The sequence below is a fragment of the Narcine bancroftii genome, chromosome 4, assembly GCF_036971445.1.
Source record: "Narcine bancroftii isolate sNarBan1 chromosome 4, sNarBan1.hap1, whole genome shotgun sequence".
Lineage (NCBI taxonomy): Eukaryota > Metazoa > Chordata > Chondrichthyes > Torpediniformes > Narcinidae > Narcine > Narcine bancroftii.
The window spans coordinates 313,201,915-313,223,754 of record NC_091472.1 but is presented as its reverse complement, the minus strand read 5'-3'; the positions used below and the strand labels follow the sequence as shown (position 1 = coordinate 313,223,754).

The 21,840-nt window shown below is 42.6% G+C and overlaps 1 protein-coding gene and 1 long non-coding RNA gene across 13 annotated transcripts in view; one reads left to right on the top strand and one right to left on the bottom strand.

The window, feature by feature from the left end:
- The window catches only part of LOC138762261 (uncharacterized), a 102,808-nt gene extending 91,717 nt beyond the window's left edge, over window positions 1-11,091 (bottom strand). Inside the window, exon 1 of the long non-coding RNA XR_011356863.1 lies at window positions 10,999-11,091. This is a non-coding gene — a long non-coding RNA (uncharacterized lncRNA). The remainder of the gene's footprint in view (window positions 1-10,998) is intronic.
- The window catches only part of cfap65 (cilia and flagella associated protein 65), a 213,429-nt gene that overhangs the window by 128,679 nt on the left and 62,910 nt on the right, over window positions 1-21,840 (top strand). For all 12 annotated transcript variants that reach the window (XM_069935942.1, XM_069935939.1, XM_069935940.1 and 9 more), the window contains 3 exons: window positions 915-1,091; window positions 3,603-3,669; window positions 20,143-20,253. In XM_069935942.1, coding sequence (XP_069792043.1) covers window positions 915-1,091; window positions 3,603-3,669; window positions 20,143-20,253 — 355 coding nt within the window. The remainder of the gene's footprint in view (window positions 1-914; window positions 1,092-3,602; window positions 3,670-20,142; window positions 20,254-21,840) is intronic.

Sequence of the window (21,840 nt, the reverse complement as noted above, 5' to 3'; positions counted from 1 at the left end):
CAACCTGTACAATCTTGGTAAAGGTGAAGTTTTCCACTTTGGAAGGAAGAATAAATAATCAGATTATTATTTAAATGGAAAGCAATTGCAGAAGGGCCTGGGAGGGCTTGTGCATGAATCACAAAAAGTTGGTTTGCTGGTGCAGCAGGCTATCAAGAAGGCAAATGGGACGTTGGCCTTCATTCCTAAAGAGATTGAATTTAGGAGCAGGAAGGTTCTGCTGTAACTATACAAGGTCCTGGTGAGGCCGCATCTGGGGAACTGCGTGCAGGTCTGGTCTCCTGACTTGAGGAAGGATGGACTGGCTTTGGAGGCGGTGCAGTAGAGGTTCACCAGGTTGATTCCAGAGAAGAGGGGTTTGGCCTATAAGGAGAGATTGAGTTGCCTGGGACTGTACTTGCTGGAATTTATAAGAATGACAGAGGATCTTATAGAAATGTATAAGATTATGAAAGGCAGAGATAGGATCGAGTAGGTAAGTTGTTTTGATTGGTGGGGGAGAATAGAACGAGGGGACGTAGTCTCAAGAATCAGGATAGGAGATAAGGAGGAACTGCTTTTCCCAGAGGAATTTTCTGCCCATTGATGCAGTAAATATATTTAAGACAAGATTGGATAGGTTTTTACATAGTTGGGAAATTAAGGGCTATGGGGAAAAGGTAGGTGGGTGGAGATAAGCCTATCATTGGATCAGCCATGTTCTTGTTTAATGGTGGAGCAGGCTCGATAGGAGCGATGGCCTACTCCTGCTCCTATTTCTTATGTTGTAATGAAACATCGACCATTCTTTATCTCCCACTGATGCTGCTTGACCCATTGAGTTCCTCCAGCAGATTGTTTCTTTTCTCCAGATTCCAGCATCCACAGTCTCTCACGTGTCTCGACGTTTTCTCCTTGTTTTTTTTTCCCTCAAGGGCCTTCTTGTTTCCCATGGAGCAGCAGCTAGATTTGGAATACTGGGCCGAGACAGGTGAATTCAACCCCACTGAGCTACACGAGATGAGAATCGAGGACAATCACCTCTTCACCATGGAGCCAAAATCTGGATGCCTTTTTCCTGGGCAGAGAGAAACCATTCAACTTACTTACAGGCAAGTTTGTTCTTGAGGTTGGAGATGGTGTGGAGGACCTACAAGTGGATTTTATTTGAGGAACACAGCACAAATCTCGTGGTCTACCAATCTACAGTGCTTCCAACTTTCAGCAAAAGTGCGCAAGTTTCTGAAGTTTGCAGAATAGGTTTCTCCAATTTAAGCATGAAATAAGTGTACTCCCAACATCAATTATCATTCAAGGTCCTCAAGCTCTCCACTTCCTTAAAAAACACTCAGTAACCATTTGAAAGACAGTATAGCAAACATGATTGAAATATAGTAAATTAGTCCAAGGTTTGGTCACCTTAACTAATTAACTCATACCTTGAAGAAGGGCTCAGGCCAGAAACGCTGGTTCTATATCTCTACCTCCTATGGATGTTGCGTGACCTGCTGAGGTTCCTCCAGCATCTCTGTGTTGTAACTAATAGTAGTTGTACATTAATTGTATTGGGATGGAAATGGGACTTCAGCGGATCAGAAAAGTGCTGCTTTATCATGGGAGAGATACAAGAAACTGTAAATGCTGGATTCCTGAGTAAACGAGGAGCTGGGAGGACTCTGCAGGTCAGACGTCATCCATGCAGAGAGATGGGCAGTCAATGTTTCTCATGTGGAGAATAGTTTATAAGGAAAATTAGTTAGGGAATGTAATTGCTCTAAAGAACTGGCACAGACTTGATTGGCTGAAATAACCCCCACACAAGGGAATTCATGAAGAAATGTGGAAAAGTGGCTAATTATTTAGAAATCACATTGGCTTTTGTGAGAGTTTTCTGTACACAGATTAATTGCTGCTATGTTATCACAACAACTCCATCAAAACCCCTTTTTCTTGCTATCACAAAATGAAAGTCATTCCGATTGTAACCCCTTTGTCCTTCCCTCTTACATTTTCCAAATGCAGATGCATTGAAATTTCCTCAGAGTGTAGAAGAGTACAGCAGAGGAAAAGGCCATTCGGCTCATCATACCAATTTAAATAACATCACTTCTGGCTGCACTCAATCTTTTTTTTCTCTATTTCTTGATTGTTCAAGTGTCCATTTAGAACAGCCGTTCTCAACGGGAGACTAGCCTCCCCCCCCCCCCCCCCCCCACCCCGGGAGGCCACAGCACATTTAAGAACTGAAACCATAAAATAAATGTATGCAGTTGGTAGAAGTACGGAAGAAACCAACTTGACTGCTTCACAGGAAACTTTTCCCATAAATTTTGAGCAGAGTTCTAAAGGGGGCCATAGATTTAAAAAGGTTGAGAATGGCTTATTTGGAAGATTCTTAAACGTGACTGCTGTATCTGATTCCGCCATCCTGCTCAAGACACCCACCACTGAAAATAAAATAATGTCCTTTAAACTTTCTCCCTCTCACCACTACTCCGCCATCCTGTTAAACGTGACTGCTGTATCTGATTTCACCATCCTCTTCAAGACACCCACCACTGTGAAAATAAAATAATGTCCTTTAAACTCTCTCCCTCTCGCCTGAAATGTACGTATGTCATTGGAGTGAACTGGAATTCACTGTCCGTGTATTGTTCTGATGCCTGGTTTTCCCACCTTACCTCAGATTCACCTGAGGACTATTGTGTCCACTGGCCATTGATTGTAAGCTATTAAAAGCGTGTTTATACTCCTCAGTTGTCTCTGAGTGCAATCAGTTACGTTACAGTCATCTAGTATTTGTCACTTTTGCCCTGGGAGAATGTTTTTGACTGTGTTACCTTATCAATGCCTCTCATAAGTTCATAAACTGTAATAATTCTATTTTTATTGTAGTTACTTTAATACTTTTTGTTCAAACATAAACATTACAGCACAGTAAATACCCTTCAGCCCATGATGTTGTGCTGACCTATATTTAATCGCTCTATTTTTCTTGCATCCATGTGCCTATTGAAGAGTGTTTTAAATGTGCCTATTGTACCAGCCTCCAGCACCATCCTTGACAATGCACTCTAGGGACACCACACTGGGGGTAAAAAATATATACCCCTGACATCTCCCCTAAACTTTCCTCTGCTCAACTTAAACAGATGCCCTCTGGTATTGGTCATTTCTGCCCTGAGTAAAAGATACTGGCTGTCCGCCCATTCTCATAACATTTAGTCACAAACTTTTGTTTGAGAACTATAGAACATTAGACCACAGTAAACAGGCTTTTTGGCCCTTCTAGTCTGTGCCAAACCAATTCTGCCGAGTTCCACTGATCTGCATGCAGTCCATACCCTTCCCATCCAGGTATCAAATTTTTCTTCAATGTTAAACTTGAGCCCACATTCACCACTTCAGCCGATAGCTCATTCCATACTCCTACGACTCTTTGTGTGAAGAAATCCCCCCCCCCCTCCTAATGTTCCCCCTAAACTTCTCCCCTTTCACCCTTAAGCCATGTCCTCTGGTTTGTATCTCACCTACCCTCAGAGGAAAAAGCCGACCTGCATTTGCTCTCTCTATACCATTTTCAGAAGGGTTGATGTTTATTTTCTTAACTTTTCCCTCCTCAGACATGAACTTTCAGGAACCGACCGCATTCCTGTTCTCCTGAAGCTGTCCCATGGTCGTGAAATTTTGGTAAGGATATTTGTGCCAGAGTGTTATTTGTTTCATGTTAGATGAGAAAGCCTTATAGACTGATTTGGGGAATTGGGACACATGAGAAACCGCAGAGACTGGAACCTAAAGCAAAGGGGACAACCATTTGGAGGAGCTCAGCAGGTCAAGCAGCATCAATGGGAGTAAAAGAATGTTTGACGTTTCATGCTGGAACCTTCATCAGGATTGACCCCTTAATCTGTCCAAAACATCGGCCACTCTTTTCCTTCCATTGATGCTGCTCGACCCGTTGAGCTCCTCCAGATGGTTGTCCCCTTTGATTTGGAGAACTGTTTTACAAATGCTTTCCTCTAATTGGGGCTCAACCCTGAACCCTATAACCCACCCACTGTACTTCTTAAATTGCAACAGTGATCACAGCTAATGGGATTGGCTGTAATTGTGAAATGCAACATATGACATTTTTTTATCTATCTGATATGAATCTGTGCCTGCTGCAGATGTTGTGAGAGCGCAGGAGGCGAATCCTTGGTTTTTTTTAAAACTTTATTTAAGATTTTATAACATGAATAACATATAGGATTACATTAAAAAAAATTAAGAATAAAATAATAAAATTACAATACAATTCTTTCTTTGGCTTGGCTTCGCGGACGAAGATTTATGGAGGGGGTAAAAAGTCCACGTCAGCTGCAGGCTCGTTTGTGGCTGACAAGTCCGATGCGGGACAGGCAGACACGATTGCAGCGGTTGCAAGGGAAAATTGGTTGGTTGGGGTTGGGTGTTGGGTTTTTCCTCCTTTGCCTTTTGTCAGCGAGGTGGGCTCTGCGGTCTTCTTCAAAGGAGGTTGCTGCCCGCCAAACTGTGAGGCGCCAAGATGCACAGTTTGAGGCGTTATCAGCCCACTGGCGGTGGACGAAGATTTATGGAGGGGGTAAAAAGTCCACGTCAGCTGCAGGCTCGTTTGTGGCTGACAAGTCCGATGCGGGACAGGCAGACACGATTGCAGTGGTTGCAAGGGAAAATTGGTTGGTTGGGGTTGGGTGTTGGGTTTTTCCTCCTTTGCCTTTTGTCAGTGAGGTGGGCTCTGCGGTCTTCTTCAAAGGAGGTTGCTGCCCGCCAAACTGTGAGGCGCCAAGATGCACGGTTTGAGGCATTATCAGCCCACTGGCGGTGGTCAATGTGGCAGGCACCAAGAGATTTCTTTAGGCAGTCCTTGTACCTTTTCTTTGGTGCACCTCTGTCACGGTGGCCAGTGGAGAGCTCGCCATATAACACGATCTTGGGAAGGCGATGGTCCTCCATTCTGGAGACGTGACCCATCCAGCGCAGCTGGATCTTCAGCAGCATGGACTCGATGCTGTCGACCTCTGCCATCTCGAGTACTTCGACGTTAGGGGTGTAAGCGCTCCAATGGATGTTGAGGATGGAGCGGAGACAACGCTGGTGGAAGCGTTCTAGGAGCCGTAGGTGGTGCCGGTAGAGGACCCATGATTCGGAGCCGAACAGGAGTGTGGGTATGACAACGGCTCTGTATACGCTTATCTTTGTGAGGTTTTTCAGTTGGTTGTTTTTCCAGACTCTTTTGTGTAGTCTTCCAAAGGCGCTATTTGCCTTGGCGAGTCTGTTGTCTATCTCATTGTCGATCCTTGCATCTGATGAAATGGTGCAGCCGAGATAGGTAAACTGGTTGACCGTTTTGAGTTTTGTGTGCCCGATGGAGATGTGGGGGGGCTGGTAGTCATGGTGGGGAGCTGGCTGATGGAGGACCTCAGTTTTCTTCAGGCTGACTTCCAGGCCAAACATTTTGGCAGTTTCCGCAAAGCAGGACGTCAAGCGCTGAAGAGCTGGCTCTGAATGGGCAACTAAAGCGGCATCATCTGCAAAGAGTAGTTCACGGACAAGTTTCTCTTGTGTCTTGGTGTGAGCTTGCAGGCGCCTCAGATTGAAGAGACTGCCATCCGTGCGGTACCGGATGTAAACAGCGTCTTCATTGTTGGGGTCTTTCATGGCTTGGTTCAGCATCATGCTGAAGAAGATTGAAAAGAGGGTTGGTGCGAGAACACAGCCCATTGCTCTCCATTGCAGGCAAAATCTTCGCTAGGATTTTACTAAATAGAATAATACCTAGTGTCGCCAAGAATATTCTCCCAGAATCACAGTGCGGCTTTCGCGCAAACAGAGGAACTACTGACATGGTCTTTGCCCTCAGACAGCTCCAAGAAAAGTGCAGAGAACAAAACAAAGGACTCTACATCACCTTTGTTGACCTCACCAAAGCCTTCGACACCGTGAGCAGGAAAGGGCTTTGGCAAATACTAGAGCGCATCGGATGTCCCCCAAAGTTCCTCAACATGATTATCCAACTGCACGAAAACCAACAAGGTCGGGTCAGATACAGCAATGAGCTCTCTGAACCCTTCTCCATTAACAATGGCGTGAAGCAAGGCTGTGTTCTCGCACCAACCCTCTTTTCAATCTTCTTCAGCATGATGCTGAACCAAGCCATGAAAGACCCCAACAATGAAGACGCTGTTTACATCCGGTACCGCACGGATGGCAGTCTCTTCAATCTGAGGCGCCTGCAAGCTCACACCAAGACACAAGAGAAACTACAATACAATATCAGTAATCTAAATAAACTATACCCTCCCCAATAATTATTACACATTAATAACCCGACTCAAATTAGTCCAACCCCACCTTTCCCCCCCAAAATAGAGTGAAGAATTAATAAAGTTAATAATATATGTGAGAAAAAAAACCCACTTACAAAAAAAACAAAAACATAACCGATTAAAATACTAACAAAAAGAAAAGTAATTAATACTAAGATATCAGACTTAAAAAACATATTTAAATCAAATTTAAATGCATATATTTAACAAACGGAGTTAAGATGAAACATATATTTAACTCAAACTTAATATAAAAAATTAAAGTTAGTAACATTATCTATCAAAAATTCTTAAACAATAATAAATTCTTAAAAAAAAATTGTAGCATGAAATAAAAAAAAGATGAAAAAAAAAACTTTCTCTATAGAGATAAACCTTCACCAAATATCAACTAACTTCACATCTATCATCATATTAGTCACATAAACCACCATCTTAAAACAAAATTCAAACCTCATTAAGCATTGTGCAATTCAATTTTAGTACTCTTCCACCATTTTTCCCTTTTACTCTTGAATAGTTATCCAATAAAAGCTCCAATACCACATTTAAATATCCCCAATCATTACGTTAAAATTCAGATATCCAAATAATAAAAACACATCTACAACAAAATCTATATCTTCAACAAATGGAGCATAAACAACAAACAAAATTCAAGCCTCATTAAGAATTGTACAATTCAATTTATAACTTTCACCATTATTCCCTTCGTTCTATAACTAAAATAGCAAAATAATATACACCAGAATTACCACTCCTTTCACCCTAAAGTTAAAGAAAAAATATAAAAAAAACTTATCCATCCCATTCACATTTAAATTTCAGATATTCCTTATCAACTGAATAAACTTTACAAAAAAAACCACATCAATTTTTAGTTTTTTAAACAATCAAATACTTTATTATGCTTTTTTTAAATATTTAAACAAAAAAAAAAACCCTTCACTCTTTAATCTAATAATACAAAAAAAAAGGAAAAAAAACGGGTGGGAGGTTAAAAATACCCCCTCCCGTCTAAACCGCGCAATGCGGTAACTCCCAAAAAAAAATGGGTGTGAGATAACTCACACGTAGCAGATGACTTTCAGGAAATAGTGCCTATCCAGTTCTCTCCCCCAACTCTCACTTCATCTTAAACTAACATCATCATTATTTAATATCCCTTTTTTTAAAAAAAAATTAGAAAAAAAAAGGACAACTCTTCTTTTAATCAGCTCCAACTGCCGAGTCACCATTACAACCATTCCTTCTTGGAGCACGGCTCTTTTCTTCCATCTCTTGTCTCCTTAGAGATCGCGGCGGACTACGTCTCTGTTGAAACTGAGTAATTGGCAGCTCTTGAGCAAATGCTATAGCTTCCTTTGGAGAATCAAAGAACTTTGGTTGGTAACCATCTTGAAAAACCTTCAAAACAGCTGGATATCTAAAGGTTGCCTTGTAACCTTTCTTCCACAACAACTCTTTAGCAGGATTGAATTCCCATCGTTGGAACATAACTTCTTGACTCAAATCCGCATAGAAGAAAACTCGATTATTTTGAAACATCAAGGGTGATTTTCTCTGTTGTGCATTTCTAATAGCCACTCGTAAAATTATTTCTCTGACATAATAATTCAAGCAACGAACCAAAACAGGTCTTGGACTTTGACCTGAAATAGGTCTTCTACGCAAGGCTCTGTGAGCACGTTCCAGTATTATACCTTCCGGGAAATGTTCTTGACCCAGCACCTGCAGAATCCATTCAGTAAAAAGTTTTCTTGGGTCTGGTCCCTCCATACCTTCCGGCAAACCAATAATCTTTATATTGTTCCGTCTGGATTGGTTTTCCAAATAATCAATCTTTTTCACCAAATTTTTATTTTGAATTTGTAAGTCTTCGACCATTTTGGTCACATCAAAAACTTGATCCCGTATTTCGTCTATATCTTCTTCACATGAATTAAATTTATCTCTCACTTCAAGCTTAAAAGCTCCAAACTCAGCCATCTGTTGAGAATGTATTTTCACCAAAGTATTAAACCTAGTACCAAGTTCAGTCATAATCTTGGATAATCCCTGCATTGTATAAGATAATTTAGATTCAAGATTCACAAAAATCTTTTCAATTGGAAGAGATTTTGGCTCAACAGATTCCTGCTTCTTCTCCAAAGGATCTTCTATTCCTTCCTTCATTCTGGTTGCCTTCCTTGTAGTATGACTGCATGTGGAAACCCCAGCCACAGCCTCTCCAGCAATGACTGGAGGACGCTGGCCGGGGTTTTCCCCAGTCCATAATGTATTAAATTCTCCCAGTACATCAAGTTGTATAGGTTCTTGTATCTCAAGAGATGCAGTTTGCAGTGCCACCTCTACAGTTGACAAATGCCTTTGAGTAACTCTTTATTCTAAAGGCTGTTTGGCGCCCTCTTTAAGGGGCTCTACCGATGTAACATAGAGCTCTACATCTGAACACTGTACCTCTCTCCTGGGATCCATTTCACGCTGAGTCCTGGTGTCTTTCCTGTAGGTAGGCTCCAAAACTTGAACTTTTGGAAAATGTAGTTTTTTGATGATCTGTTGTTGTTTTATTTTGCTCTTTTCCACCAATTGTACCATCATAAATTAAATTAACAGCACTGAAATTATCTAAACTTTTAAAGAATTTTAATGGGCATTTCTAGACAAAACAATAAGATAGAGTCAGGAGATGACTGGAAGGCACGTCTGATCTACCCCATCTTACCACGCCCCCCCATGGGCATTTGGTGACACGGAAGGGAATCTCTTTTGCTTGTCTTCCTCTTATAAAGAGTGGAAGGCACCTATAATTGTGAATCTTTGTCTGCCTTACGCCAAGCAGTAGGCAATTTCATGAAATATTACATAATTAATAATCTTGCCTCTCTTGCAAAAAGGACAATTGGAAATAATCTCACAATCTTATTCTTGGGGCGGTACGGTTAATGCAGCTAACTAGCACAGCTTGTGCTAGCGACCTGGGTTCGAACCCGACGCTGTCTGTAAGGATTTTGTACGTGCTCTCCATGGCTGCGTGAGTTTCCTCTTGGTCCTCCCGCCCTTCATAACATACTGGGGGGGTTGCAGGTTAATTGGGTGATTTGGGCAGCAAGGGCTTGTGGGCCAGAAGTGCCTGTTACCGTGTTGTATGTCTAAATGTAAAAATTTTAAATAGTAATCGTCTAAGTTTATAGCAAATGTATATTTTGCTGAAGGCAGCATGGAGTGACTAAATGTAATGCTGCAAGGGTTGATAAATGTTTTTTTTTAAAGTAGATTTTATTTTATAAAAAAACATACCAGTTAGCGTTATCTCTGCCAAACTCTGTACCTTGCTATTTCCTTGAACAAACCCAAGAGCAGGTGCACCGGAATAGCATTGGTCTGGGAAATTCCCATGGAGAGTGTTGCATCAAATTACCATCAATGGGCTTTGCTTTAATTTCTTTAAGTTTGCTGGAGAATGCAAAAGAAAATCCCTCTGACTGTGAAATGGAACAGACATACATGCCCATTATGATATTACATCCAAAGTATCAGAGAGGATTCCGGATGACCAGTGCAGATAAACATAAGGGCTTTCTTCTGCCCTATCTAGAACTGTGTGATGATCAGGGCAAGAAAGGTTGCAGAGCCAAAGGTGCCAGGATAGCAAGCTACCTCTCCCCCTCCTTTCCATTCCTTCAGGTTGTACACTACTGAAACAGGCCTTTTGCCCCACCAAGACTGTACTGATCATTTATTCTCATTTCATTTAATCCTCCCCACATTCCCTTCAGCTTCCCCCACCTCAGATTCTACCATTCATCTACATCAGCTATTCTCAATCTTTATTCGGTATGACTCCCCTAGAATTCTATTCTAGAATTCCCTGTGAAGCAGTGAAGTTTTGGTTTCTTCTGCACTTCTCTCCTACCAGCTACATTTAAAGTATAAAAAACAGGTAGGATACAAGCGGTGGAGCTTTGGATGGAATCATATTCATGAAGCAGATGGATTAACCAAAATATCCTGGGAACTTTGGCCAAGGACAGAATCCTAAACAGATATCACTATTAACTAAGAGGCCACACTATTCACATCTGAGGATGCACACATCGACACCATTCGCTCCAATGACCCAGGTTCGATCCTGAAAAAGAAAGCAAGGCTTTTACTTAAATCTGCTGTGACACCCTCCCCCCTCCCCCATCAAGGGAGGCTGTAGGGCCCCCTTTGAGAATGGCAGGTCTAAACACCTGTAGTGATTTACCTGTGGCCAATTTTTATGACTTTGGGATGTGGGGGGAAACGAGAACACCGAGAGGAAATCCAGGCAATTACAGGTCACTGGAGGTTAGGATCGAACCTGGGTCATTGGAGCGAATGGTGTCGATGTGTGCATCCTCAGATGTGAATAGTGTGGCTTCTTAGTTAATAGTGATATCTGTTTAGGATTCTGTCCTTGGCCAAAGTTCCCAGGATATTTTGGTTAATGCATCTGCTTCATGAACATGATTCCATCCAAAACTCCACCGCTTGTATCCTACCTGTTCCTCTTGCCCATCATTCATCTGCATGGTGATCGCCATTGATTCTCTGTGCTTAAAGTTATCACCCTGGATTTGAAGTCCTTCTGTGGCTTTGCCTTTTCCTGCCGTCCTCATAACACTTGGGAACCAAAGATTACCTTCAATCAAGCTTTCAAATGCAACAAAATGCCTCCCTCATACATCTCCTTACATGGCCCGAGGTCAGCAGTTTTCTGAAGTCCTTAAGTGCATTTTACAATGTTAAAGCACGCATTTGCATGGTTGTTGGAGTTGCACAGAATCGGAATGTTTGCACATTGTGACGTCAGAATGTTGTATTACACACCATTACACCATTAGAGGAGAAGAAAGCAATTTCTGTTCCCAAATGTAACCACTCATCAGGTGGTTATAGACCATTGGAACATAAGATACAAGATCAGAAGTAGGCCATTGGGTCTGTCAAGTCCATTCTGCCATTTAATTATGAGCTGATCCATTCTGTCCTGGAGCCTCCATGTCGATGTAATACTTAGCGAAGAGTTTGAGAAGATTCGATATGTACCGAAGATTCTTGAAAACTTCAATAGGTGTCCAGTGGAGAGCATTCTGGCTAGTTGCATTACTGTCTGGAATGGAGGTGCCAAGATTCAAGACAAGAAAAAAAAAACTCCAGGGGGTTGTTAACTCAGCCTGCAACATCACAGACACCTCAATGGAGTGAAGTTCATCGAGGACATTTCCAGAAGCAGTGTCTTAAGAAAGAAGAAGCCTCTATCCTCAAGGACCCCCACCACCCAGGCCATGCCCTATTCACTCTGCTACCATTGGGGAAAAAGGTCCAGGAGCCTAAAGGTAAGCACTCAGAGGCACAAGGACAGCTTCTTCCTCTCTGCAATCAGATTATTAAATGAACAATGAACCACAGACACTGCTTGACTTTTTCTTTTTTCTTACACTATTTTTATCTGTATTTATTTTGTAAGGAGGTTTTTATGAAAGTTTATACTGTAACACTGCCACAAAACAAGGAGTTTCATGATAATAAGTTCTAATTCTGATTCTCCCACTCACCCCAACTCCCCTGCCTTCTCCCCATAATGTTTGACACCCCGACTATTCAGATAGCTGCCTTAAATATATCCAATGACCTGGCCTCCACAGCCACCTCTGGCAGTATATTCCAGAGGTTTACCTCTCCCTGGCTAAAGAAATAGGCGCACTTCACTCCTGAAGTTGTGCCCTCTTGTCCTTGACTCCTCTACTGTGGGAAACAACAGCAAACAGCTGTTGAAAGTCATGTTCCCAAATGTCCTTAATATTTCGCTGCTACCAATCATTGATATATTGGATTCAGAAAATCCCAATCAGTGAATAGTCTTGGACACTGTCTATCTTAACATGCCTGTACTAGTCCTGCCCTGTGGGAAAATGGTATCCCAAGATCACCAGGATTACCAAAGTAACCTTTGGTTAGGGTGGCACAGATAGTGTAGCGGCTAGTGCACAACTTGTAGCCCCTTTCACACTGCTGAATAACTATCTGTAATTTTAATTTATGGTTACCTGAACATTATATAATATGTATCTGATATTATTTTTGTCAAAAACCAATAAAAAGATTGAAAAAGAAGGAAAGGAGGCAAAAGAAAAAAAAGGCTATAACTACCATAAATATTCGTATATAATGCAACCCTCCCCCACCCATTTTTGAGAGGAAAAAGGGCAAAATTTTTTACCCCAGTATAATATGACCCCCTTCCCCTCACCCGCCCGAGTTGCATTGCTGTCTCTCCCCCCTCCTCCCCCCCAACCTAGTCGCGCTGCTGTCAATTTAGTCGCTGCTGATAATGAGTGGTTCAAAATGAACCAACAAACATCATACTACCCACAGAGCTTTCAATTGTTGCATCTCCGGCAGCTCGAGTCAGGTGGGCGAAGGGGGAGAGAGACGCCAGCGTGACTCGGGCGGGCGAGGTGGGGAGACCGGCAGTGCGAGTCGGGCAGTGAAATGAAATCTAGATTTATTTATTCATCATACCACCCACAGAGCTTTCGATGGTTGCATCTTCAAGTTGTATAGCAGCCGACTACATTGTTAAACCTGGCAGAAAAGTTTTTTAAAATTATAACCTTGTGTATAATGCAAACCCCCCCCCCCTCCTCTTTGAGCTCAAATTTCGGTACAAAATACTCGAATATTTATGATAATGGAATGAAATTTCTAACCCCAATGAGCGATTACATCAAAGTCAGGCATCAACTACTCATTTCAAAACTAATAGGTTCAGAAAAAAAAATAAAGATCAAAAATAATTGATCGATAAATTTTGAAAGTAATTTAAAAATGAACCCCAAAGAGAAAAAAAAACTCGTTTTAGTAGTTGAACACCTAATTGTCTGCAGAGAGAGGGATGCCATCAAGTCCATTAACTATTGTGTATATGTGGGAGGGACGACATCTTTCCACCACAGCAGAATGAGCCCTCTAGCAATCAGGGAAGCAAAGCAACCACATGGGATTGAGATGGAGTCAATGGTCCACTCATTCCAAAAATAGCAATAAGAGGGCTTGGAGAAAGATTTACATCAAGAATTAGAGAGAATGTAGTAAATATCTTTCCAGTAATTCCAAAGGGAGGGACATCACCAGAACACATGATATAAACTACCTGAGTTGTGCACTTAAAACTTTAGAGGATATATTGGGGTAACAGTTAGCTAATTAAACTTTGGAATAGTAGGTCCTATTGGAATACTTGAAATTATAATAAGGAAATTGGGTTGAACCGGGCAATTTAGTGGGTATTTAGCGGGTCACCTGGCAGTGTGAACACTCCCAGCTGGGCTCTGATACTTGATAAGGAGTCATATCAGAGCCCGGCCGAGTTGACTCAGCTGCAGTATGAATGGCCAACCCGCTCAACCGGATATCATTAGTGCCTGGGTGCATGCATCAGTCTGGTAGTTTTAATATCAATGCAGTTATATTTCACAAGGGCTGCCAGTGGGGCTGTCAGCCCACAGCCGGTGGAGCTGTCAGCGTGTACCTTTAAATCATCTCAAGATTACTTATAATACCTAATACAGTGTAAATGCTATGTAAATAGTTGTTTTACTCTATTGTTTAGGGAATAATGACAAGCTGGTCTGTGGGTTTGTCCCAAGTTTGAACAGTCTGCCCACTGCAGTAGATTTTCCCACGATCTTTTATACATTGAGCACGTATGTCTTACTAAATTTTGTACATCTTTTCCCAAGGTCTTTTATACATTGTGCACTTTTGTGCTTTATTCCGGCTACAATTTCACTGCCTTGTGATCTGCTTGAAAAGTGAGGCAGTGTCTTTGGTTCATTGATTATTCCGGAATCTGATGGCAGCAGGGATGAAGCTGTCCTTGTGCCGCTGAGTGCTCATCTTTAGCCTCCTGTACCTTTTTCCCAAAGGTAGCAGAGTGAAAAGGGCATGGCCTGGGCAATGGGGGATCTTTGACGATACAGGCTGCATTTTTAAGACAACACCTCATGTAGATGTCCTCAATGGAATGAAGTCTGGTGCCCGTGATGTTACTCGGGATGTCACCACTGGAGGTTGGACCCTTAGATCCATGATATCCACATGAACCAAGGAATTCATGGTCCAGTATGAATGGCTTAGCCGGTACTGCAATACAGGTCGCTTGCTTGCCTATTTAGTAGGTTGCCAGTGTGAAGGATTACAGCACCAGCGACTCAGATTTGAATCCGGCCTTGTCTGTAATAAGTTTGTACATTTTCCCCAAATCTGCGAGGTCTTCCTCTGGGCGCTCCAGTTTTCTCCCACCTTCCAAAACGTATGGGCGTAGTTGGGTAATAGGGCCTGGTAAGCCAGAAAGGCCTGTTACCATGCTGTATGTCAAAACCAGTGGTTCTCAACCCTTTTCTTTCCACTCACAGACCACTCTAAGTATTCTCTATGCCATTGGTGCTCTGTGATTAGTAAGGGATTGCTTAAGGTGGTTTGTGGGTGGGAAGAAAAAGTTTGAAATTGTACCTCATTGACTCGTTATGTGCATTGCTTCAGAACTCTTAAGGAAATGGGCCAATGACAATTTTTCTCAAGCAAAATATTTCAGTAACAATTGGTTTAGAGCAATGATTGTCAACCTTCCCTTCCCTCTCACATACTGCCTTAAACAATCCCTTACTAATCAGAGAGCACCAGTGGCATAGGAATTACTTAAAGTGGGATGTGAGTGGAAAGAAAAAAGTTGAGAACCACTGGTCTAAACTCAAATTTAAAAATAAAATAAAAATGAAATCCAATAACAATAAAAAGTTCCTGCAGATTTTCTATAAACTAATGTTAAACATGGACAAGGTTTAGTTGACAGTACTTTCAGCTTTGGACCCAGAAGTTCATGCCTTCTAGGAGTAATGAATAGATTTCAGAATCAGGATCAGGATTTATTGTCATGAACAAGCTGAAATTCCGTGTTTTGTGTCAGCGTCATAGAGCAAACATTCATATTATAACCATCTTATGGCATGACTGTAAAAAATAAATTAAAACAAAATAATAATAATAATAAATTTGCTTGAAAAGTAAGGCGATGTCTTTGGTTCATTGATTATTCCGGAATTGATGGCAGCAGGGATGAAGCTGTCCTTGTGCCGCTGAGTGCTCATCTTTAGCCTCCTGTACCTTTTTCCCAATGGTAGCAGAGTGAAGAGGGCATGGCCTGGGCGGTGGGGGATCTTTGATGATACAGGTTGCTTTTTTTAAGACAACACTTCATGTAGATGTCCTCAGTGGAATGAAGTCTGGTGCCCGTGATGTTGCAGGAGATTTTTCTTGTCGTGAGTGTTGGCGCCTCCATACCAGACCAGCCAGAATGCTCCCCACGGTACACTTATAGAAGTTCACAAGAGTCTTCAGTGACATAAAGATTCTCCTCATACACCTCGCAAAGAATAGCCCCTGGCGAGCCTTCTTTGTGATTGTATCAATGTGGATTCTTTGAGATGTTGATACCCAGGAATTTGAAGTTCTTGACCCTCTCCACTACTGAGCCCTCGATGAGGTCTGGGTCATTTTCCCCTGACTTTCTCCTAAAATCCACAATCATTTCCTTCATTTTGCTGACTTTGAGCGCAAGGTTGTTGTCATTACATCATTCAACGAGCTGATCTATCTCCCTGCTGTACACGTCCTCATTGCCGTTTGTGATTCTGCTGACAACTGTGGTGTCATCTGCAAACTTGTAGATGGCATTGGAATTGGGCCTGGCCCTCAGTCACGGGTGTATAACAAGTCGAGCTGTGGGCTAGGCACGCATCCTTGGGGTGCGCCTGTGTTGATGATCAATGAGGAGAAGGCATTGTTTCCAATTAGTACTGACGGTGCTTTCCCATTGAGAAAGTCTAGGATCCAGTTGCAGAGGCCGAGAGTTTGTAGTTTCTTGACCAGCCTAGTTTCATAGGCCAAGCAGTGGCCTATGAATAGCAGCCATATGTATGAATTCCTGTTTTTGAGGTGATCCAGAGCTGAGTGGAGAGCCAGCGATATTGCATCTGCTGTGGAGCGATTGTGACGAAAGAAGAATTGCAGTGGGTCCAGCCTCTCAAAGCATTTCATCACCGTAGAAGGTCATAATGCAGGAAAACACTCAGTGCAGGAGGGGCTGTTGTTCAGATGAGTTATTAAACTGAGTGGTTGTCTGCCTTCTTCAAAATAAAGAGCCAAGGAATGTCCCCACATCCTGGCCAATAATAGTCTGTCAACCCACATCATAGGGATCCTGAGATTTGAATTGGAACATTGGGTTGGTGTTGGTGGTTGGGACTGTGGCTGCTGGAGGTGGCCAGGACTTCGATCAGTCAGTGTTGTGAGCACTGTTCGAGACTCTGGTGTGCACAATTATCTGTCACATTATCCACATTGCACCAGAGATTACACATCCAAAGTACTTTGCTGGCTGCAGAGTGCATCTGTCATCCTGAGATTACAAATGGTGCTTCATAAATGGGAGTCTTTCTTTCTTTGTGAGAGCAGGTAAACAGTTGCACTCTACTGCAAGTGGCTGCACCGTCGGAATGGTTCAGAATACAGAGAGTCAGTTTTGGGATGCAGTGTTTTGTTTGTAATGCCACAGCCATTCCATGCCAACAGCAGCCCACGTCTGTTTTTTTTTGGTGGTATTTACTGTAGGAGGATTATTGGCAAATGGTAACAGGAAAATGCCTGTCCTTCTACGAACAGTGCATCGAGGTCTTTAATGTCCACCTGTACAAGCAGACGGGAGCTACATATTGAGGTTTTGTCCTTTAGAACAGCCATCCTCAATGGGGGCCATAAACCGCCCCCTCCTGCCGAGGGGGCCAGTGCACATTTAAGGAGAGCCATGAGGTGAAATCATAAAATATTTTTTATGTAATCTCATGGAGCATTGTGCAACAGGAGAGAAGTACAGAAGAAACCAACTAAACGACTGCTTCACAGGGAAGGCAGTCTATAAACTTTGAGCAGAGTCCTAAAAGGGGGCTCATAGCCAAAATGAGGTTGAGAATGGCTGCTTTAGAATGTGTAGAGCAGGACAGAGACCATTTGATTGGTTATACAGTATGTAAGAGCAATTCGGGGGTGGGGGGAGCAGGTGAGGTCTGGGCCTCATGTCCCACTCACCCAGGGAAAGTGCATGTGTAATACATTGCCTCTTCTTTCTTGTTGTGTGGCCGCTGTCCAGCTTGCCAGGAAGGAAGTCACTGCAAATAGCCTCTCTACACCACTGTGTCCGTAGCAACACCTTCTCATCGGTGTCCCCCATTTTCACTTAGTTTGCTATATCATGGCACGACCAAGTGTTTGGAGGTATAACTGGATGGGTAGGCTGGGCTCGTTCACCTTGGTTGGCAGCCACCCTAAGAGAAGGAAAAGTCAGATCTCAAACCTGGGTAGATGGGACTCATTAGCCTTGCCAGGTCATCCATCTAGGAGAACGTTGTAACACCTACGACTCGAAGACCTGGCTGTCACCATCCCAGCCTGCTAAGCTGTGGCCGATAAATCCCGGGTAGAAAGGGTGGGGCTAGTACTGCGCACACTGCACTCCACCTAAAAAATCTGTGTTGAAGGCTTGAAGGACATGCCCATGTCTAGGATCCTTCCTAAATCTTCGTCCATGAAGCTAAGCCATGATGATGAAGAGTATTCATCCCTTTCCCCATTCCTTTCTCTTCACCTCTGCAACTTCTTTCCCTTCTTTTCTCAGTCCTTTTTGAACACTCATTCGCAGCTCATTCATATCCTAACACCCCTCTTGGCACACAAAACACCTTCCTTATGCCCCTTTTGATCCTTTTGTCAATCACCTCTTGTTCTTCATCCTTCTGTGTCTAGGAACAGTTTATTTCTATCTACTCTGTCTTTGCCTTTCATCCTCTCACCACCTCCTCTGTTCCAAGAACAACTTCAGGTTGTCCAGCCTGTTCACAAAACTAATGCCCTTCATCCCTTGAATTATGCTCATGAACTTCTGCTGTATCATCTCTAAACTTAACATCTTGCCGAACTTGTGGTGCCCAGGAGTGGACACAATACTCCAGCTGTGTTTGAACTATTTGACTTCCCTGTTCTTGTGTTCTATACCTCTGTTTATTAATCCCAGGATCCCCTGTGCTTTTAAACCACTTGCCCAATATCCCTGCCACTTTCAACAAATGCAACGCATATACCCTCATTCTCTTTGTTCATGAACTCCCTTTAAAATTATGCTCTTTCGTTTATATTGGCCCTTCTTGTCTTCCTACCGAAATGTAACACTTTTGAGAGAAAAATCATTGCATTTATGCAATCTAAAGTGGCTTGCAGTCAGTTGAATTTTGGATATGTAATTAATGATGCAGTTTAGGAAACACATTAACTAATCTGTGAGTTCTCTTTTCTAAGTAGAAATTTGATAATAATTGGGCGATCTGTTGGTTGGAAGCCAGAAAATGAGGTGGAAATGCCCTGGCTCTTTGAAAGAGTGATAATTGGGTCTTCTGTTCTGTGAGGGCTGGCAGTTCAATGTTTGACAACCCATTCAACCAACTACCACAACAGAGCAGTGTCCCATGTCTGCGCAACAGCTCTCTATTTAAGTCTATGAACTGGGGCCTTTATCCTCTGGTTTAACCAACACAACTGCTCGCATAGTCATAGCGAATACAATTTAGATTATCAACTTAATGTAAAGTACAAACAGAAAATGCCTGAGATATTCCACAGGTTGGGCAGCATCTGTGGAGAGAGAACCAGGGGCAGTACTGTTAGCGTAATGCTGTTACAATGCCAGCGACCTGGTTTTGACTCCGGCACTGTTGTAAGGAATTTGTACATTCTTTCTGTGTATGCGTGCATTCCCCAATGGGTGCTCTGGTTTCCTCCCACCCTTCAAAAGGATTCAGGGTTGTAATCTAATAGGGGTAAGCAGGAAGGACCTGTTACCATGCTGTATGTCTACATTTTTCTTTAATGTAAAAGATTCTGTGAGATTACATTGGAATGAAGAAAAGTTAGAAATAAAATATAATCTACATTGCAGAGAAGGAGAGGAGTGAAGAGAAAAAGGGAATATCTCTGTGAGGGAGATGATAAAGAGAGAATCCATGATGCTTGCTTGCTAATGTTAATGGACCAGCTCTCTTTCTCAGTTAGCAACACCGCCACTTGGATCATTCAGTCTTGGTCTCCATCCGAAAACAGTTATTCCCTTTGCTCTCTCTACTTTTTTCACTTCTTTGCAACTTAAATTACCTTTAATTTTCATTTTTTATGAAGGACCATTGACTTAAAATGTTCCATGGGTGGCACAGTTAATGTAGCGGTTAGCGCGATGCTACTACAGCACCACCGAACTGGGTTCGAATCCAGCGCTGTCTGTAAGGAGTTTGTTCATTCTCGCCGTGACCTGCGTGGGTTCTCCCTGGGTGCTACGGTTTCCTTCCCACCTTCCAAAATGTACGGGGTTGGAGTTAATTGGGTGTAATTGGATGGCACGTGTTTAAATGGCGGAATCGGCTTCTACCGTGTTGTAAATAAAAAGAAAACTCTTTGTTTGACCTCAGGTACTGCCTTACTTATTGAGTGCTTTCAAGATAGAATCCACTGTTTCTATTTCATCCTTTAATTGCTTCATCAAAATGAAGTTTGTTGGGGAGTAGGTGGACATAGGTCAGCACTACATTGTGGGCTGAAGGGCTTGTGCTCTGCTGTAATGTTCCAATATGAATGCCATCCCCAGTGCAATTTACTCTATTTTGTTATTTTTCTCCCCTTCCAGTTGAATTTCATTGGTATCACAATGCCCAAAGACCACTGCTACGTTCACTTTCTTGCCACTCAGCACAGGTTCGCACCTGTTTGTATCGACACTTACCACCCACCCAAACAGGTCAGTACCTCAACGCATAGATAAATTTTCTGCTTGACTGGAGGCCATAAGAACTGATATTTTTATTGACTATATTAATGTAAATTCCATAAGAAATAAAGGGATTAAAGACTGCCTGATGATCAACAGTTCTCCAATGAACATATAAAGTTTGTCTGATTTCTGGTTAATGTTTCCGGTTTCAATTGGCTGATGCAGGTACCTGGGTTTAGGCATTAAAAAAAAAATAGGATGGGAGGTAGAAAAGGGGAGGAGGGGGAGTAGCATTACTGGTCAGGGATAATATCATGGCAATAGAAAGGGAGGAGGCTGCAGAGGGAGGGTCCACTGAGTCAAAAATGGGAAGGGAGCTGTCACTGTGCTGGGAGTAGTCTAGAGGCCTCCAAAGTGCCCTCAGGACACCAAGAAGCAGATAAACAGGCAGATTTTGGAATGGTGCAGGAAATACAGGGTTGTAGTTGTGGGTGATTTCAACTTCTCTAATATTGACAGGCACCTGACTACAAGAGGGATAGATGGGGCTGAATTTGTCAGGTGTTTCCAAGAAGGATCCCTGACACAGTATGTGGACCAGCCAATGAGAGGAGAGGCTATACTATATTTGGTTCTGGGCAATGAACCTGGTCAGGGGTTGGACCTCTCGGTGGGGGAGCATTTTGATGAGAGTGACCACAATTCCCTTAGCTTCAACATAGTTATGGAAAATTGGGAAAGTGCTTAACTGGGGAAGGAATAATTATGAAGGGATGAGGCAGGAACTAGCGAGAATAAATTGGAAACAGAAGTAATGTGGAGAAAGTTTAGGGACCACTTGTGCAGGATTCAAGATAGGTTTGTCCCACTGGAACAAGGAAAAGATGGTAGGAAAATGGAACCATGGCTGATGAAACAGGTGAGGTAACTAGTCAAGAGGAAGAAGGAAGCATATGTTAGAAATAGGAAGCAGGAAACAGGAAGAGCTCAAGAGAAGTATATGGTAATCAGGAAGGAGCTTAAGAAAGGACTTAGGAGAACTCAAAGGGGGCATGAGAAGGCCTTGGCATGTAGAATTAAGGAGAACCCCAAGGCATATGTGAAGAGCAGAAGGATGACGAGAATGAAGGTGAGGCCACTAAAGGATGAGGAAGGCAATGTACCTGGAGGCGGAGGAGGTTGGGGAGGTCCTAAATGAATGCTTTGCTTCAGTATTCACAAAACAAAAGGACCTAGTCACGGTGAGGTCAGCATTAAACAGCCCTATGTGCTGGATAATGTGGAGATTAAGGAAGCGGAAGTGTTGGATCTTTTTAAAAACATCACAATTGATAAGTCCCTTGGGCTGGACACGATGTACGCCAGGCTGGGGATAGCTGGGGCAGTACCTAAGATCTTTGAATCCTGTTTGGTTGCAGGGTAGGTTGTGTAGGATTGGCGAATGGCAAATGTTTTCCCTTGTTTAAAAAAAGTTAATAGTGAGAATCCTGGGGATTATAGACTGGTGAGTCTTACGTCAGTGGTGTGAAAATTAATGGAGATTATTGTTAAGGATAGGATCTATGGTCATTTGGAGACGTACAGTCTGCTCAAGGATAGTCAGCATGGCTTTGT